The following is a 2935-nucleotide window of genomic DNA, read 5'->3' as shown; positions in this document are numbered from 1 at the left end:
TCCCCCACCTTCCACCCGGTAGCCAGCAGGGCAGGGCTGTATCGTTACCCCCTAGACCGCCGGCCAAGAGGACTCCTGTGTGGAGTGGACGGTCCTCCCCTCTGTTGTTAGCGCGCAAAGACAAACGCGGGCGGGGGGGGGGTCAACTTGTCGCGGGGAATGCCCAAGTAATTTCCGGGGCATCACCATTTTGTCACTACCACTCAGGATGGAGGATGAGTAGCCTAGCGAAAGGGAAAAGGGGGGGGGGGGTCGAGAAACTCCCGATCGAAACGAGTCGGACAGACTGCTTCAAGGGGGCAGCAAATGTTTGTCTGAAGAGTTTGCGGAATTTTTTGGCGCCCTTGCGCTTGAGAGTCGAGAGGGGCGGAAAGTGGATAAAACGAGACGAGAGGGAAAGAAAGAGTGAGAGGGTAGACAGAGGGATGGAGGGCGAGAGACAGAGAAAAAGAGGGACGGGCTGCTTTCTAATTTCCGCTACAAGAGCGGGACAAACATAGTCGGCCTTGTGATACGTGCTGAGGTGGTGCTGAGCCGGGGGCCGGCGCACTCTTTCTGTGCAGAGGGCGCACCAGGGGTCTTCCAGTCTCGTCTCGCTCTTTCCTCTCCTTTTCGTTCCGCGTGTTTTTGTTTTGATAACAATGAAAACAAATCTGAATATCTTACCCAGGATGGGGTTGCCCCTGGGCGTGGCCAGCCCGCCCAGCGTGAGGACGTGCGAGTGGTCGGCCGTGAGCACGATGAGGGTCTCCGTGACGTCCACCAGCTCCATGGCAGCCAGCAGCGCCGACTCGAGCGCCAGGGTCTCGTCGAGGGCGCGGTAGGCGTTGTTGTAGTGGTGCGCGTGGTCGATGCGACCCCCTGGAGAAAAGAGAGAAAGAGAGGGCGACGCGTCACTTTATTGTCGTTGGCATACTTTGACGTAGTAAGATGCACTCTTCTTGTTACTGATTTTTTTTTTCTTTAACTTTTGTGCTCGTAGCGTTCTTGCTGCTCACACCTTTATAAGCTACTGACACAGTCTTTTCATCAGAACTACAAAATAGTCAAGCGACATTTTTTTCTTTTTTCAGTGTGACTTGCAAGGTGACTTGCGCGGTCTCTACCACCACCACTACTACACCCCGGCACGGCGGCGCCGCCAGCCCACGGAGCAGCAAGGTGAGTGTAAATCCGAGGCGCATAGCGCGATTGTGGGCTGCGCGAGAGCTGCTGGGCGCGTCGTCGCGGCGCACCGAACAGCCCCTTCTTCTTGTGCATCCCGTATGCGGCCCGCGCGCCCCGCTGGCTATTACCCCGGCCGGGCCACAACACCACGCGCCGTGCACCCCGGCCCCCTCCCCTTGCAATTAACCAGCCGCGCCATTTCCTACCGTGCCGCCCCATTAGGCCCGCCGGGCGGTGCCTCCTCTCCCCTGCAGGCTGCAGCCCCGTGCATACCACCACCACCACCCCACGATTGGTCCACGCGCGCGCGCCAACTTACTTTAGAGGCAGGCGTCGTTGCCGTGTCGTTATCGACATCGCTTTGCTTGCTGCTGCTGCTGCTTGCAGCTCGCACCGCTGCTCTTGCTCACTATCACAACTTTTCAACCTCTGGCTGGAATGCTCTCACACTTTTTGCCCTCTCAAAGAAAACAATAATTTCGCATTGCTCTAAGCATAGGGCAATATTAAATTTGGAATTTTAAAAGTAAAGCTTGAGTTATGGCTGAAAAGGAAGGCACGGTGAAAAAATTGTCTGACTTTCACTTCAATTTTTTTTTTTTTGAAGAAACTTCTTCGAAATCTGAGGAGCTTATTTCCTCAAACCAAAGGGTTTCTAAATGTTTTCCCCCTTTCCTCAAAATATCAGCCATTTGTTTTTACTATGGATGGTCTGAGTTCACGGTGCTCTGTTGTATTCGCGTTGAAAGTACTATTTATTGCATTCCTTGCTCGCTCTTCTTTACTACTCTACTCACCCTCAACGAAGAGGAAGAAGCCTCTAGGGTTGCGCTGCAGCACGGCCAAGGCGGCCCTGGTCATGTCGGCGAGCGAGGGGTCGCCGTCGGGCCCCGCGTCCCGGTCCGCCTCGAAGTCCATGTGCGAGTAGGAGAAAAGACCTGCCAAAAGAGAGAACAAAGACGACAAACCCGTTGTAATTATTGCGTTTTTATTTGGACGCCAAGGGAGGCAGGAGCAGCAGGGCAGTCAACCTAAAATATGAACGTGTTTGGTTTTTAATCGTTCCGCTGCCGGTGCCGTGTTTGCCCGCCCTTGCTGGCCACGAAAGGGGAAAAGGGAAAACGCTCGGCGAGGGAAAAAAATCTGTCGCTCGTAAAATGGTGCGAAAAGAATAAAAAAGGGTTTGTGGCGGCCACTAACGCCCGCGCCAACCCGCGCAGCGCCCCGGTCCGCCCTGCTGACCCAGAGCCCCAGTTTCCGTGGGTCACGACGTGTTTGTTGCATATCTTGTGCTGCAGCAGCAGCTGCTGGCTCAGGTGAGCCGCGCGCGCCGCACCCACAGTGACGCCAACGGAAACGGAATCACATCACAGGCTCGATCTTGCGCCGCCGCCTGCTGCACGCTCCAACCTTCCGCAAAGGCCGGGACTTGCGCGGCCGCTCCCATTTTTCCGCCCTAATTACTCGCCTGTACGGGCACAACATAAATCTGCCGTTAACTTTGCACTAAACGAGCGCGGGAAAACGCGTGGAACAACCATCCTTCCCGTCCGTCCTGATAGCGACGGGGAGCCGGGGATAGTTGTTGTAAAACTACTCCCATTGTCCGAAGTCGGCCGTAGATAACAATGTTTTTTCCGGGACAAGCGTGACGGCCGGCGGGCCTCGGAGGCAGCAACAAGTCATTAGGCTGCTGAGTTGTGTTGTTTGCGAGGTGGATCAGCACTACTCGCCCAGCCGCCGCCTCTATATCCCCCGTCCCCCCCGT

At 55.7% G+C, this 2935-nt stretch overlaps 1 protein-coding gene across 1 annotated transcript in view; it reads right to left on the bottom strand.

Moving 5' to 3' along the window:
* The window catches only part of LOC113206909 (alkaline phosphatase-like), an 88216-nt gene that overhangs the window by 13962 nt on the left and 71319 nt on the right, over positions 1-2935 (bottom strand). The window contains exons 6-7 of the mRNA XM_052267077.1: positions 1965-2105; positions 667-861 (exon numbers count right to left, since the gene is read on the bottom strand). Coding sequence (XP_052123037.1) covers positions 667-861; positions 1965-2105 — 336 coding nt within the window. The remainder of the gene's footprint in view (positions 1-666; positions 862-1964; positions 2106-2935) is intronic.

This window comes from Frankliniella occidentalis, unplaced genomic scaffold (genome assembly GCF_000697945.3).
Source record: "Frankliniella occidentalis isolate FOCC.00 unplaced genomic scaffold, Focc_3.1 Scaffold46, whole genome shotgun sequence".
NCBI classification, from domain to species: Eukaryota; Metazoa; Arthropoda; class Insecta; order Thysanoptera; family Thripidae; genus Frankliniella; species Frankliniella occidentalis.
The sequence above is the reverse complement of the archived record's forward strand: the minus strand, read 5'-3'. Positions and strand labels throughout refer to the sequence as shown.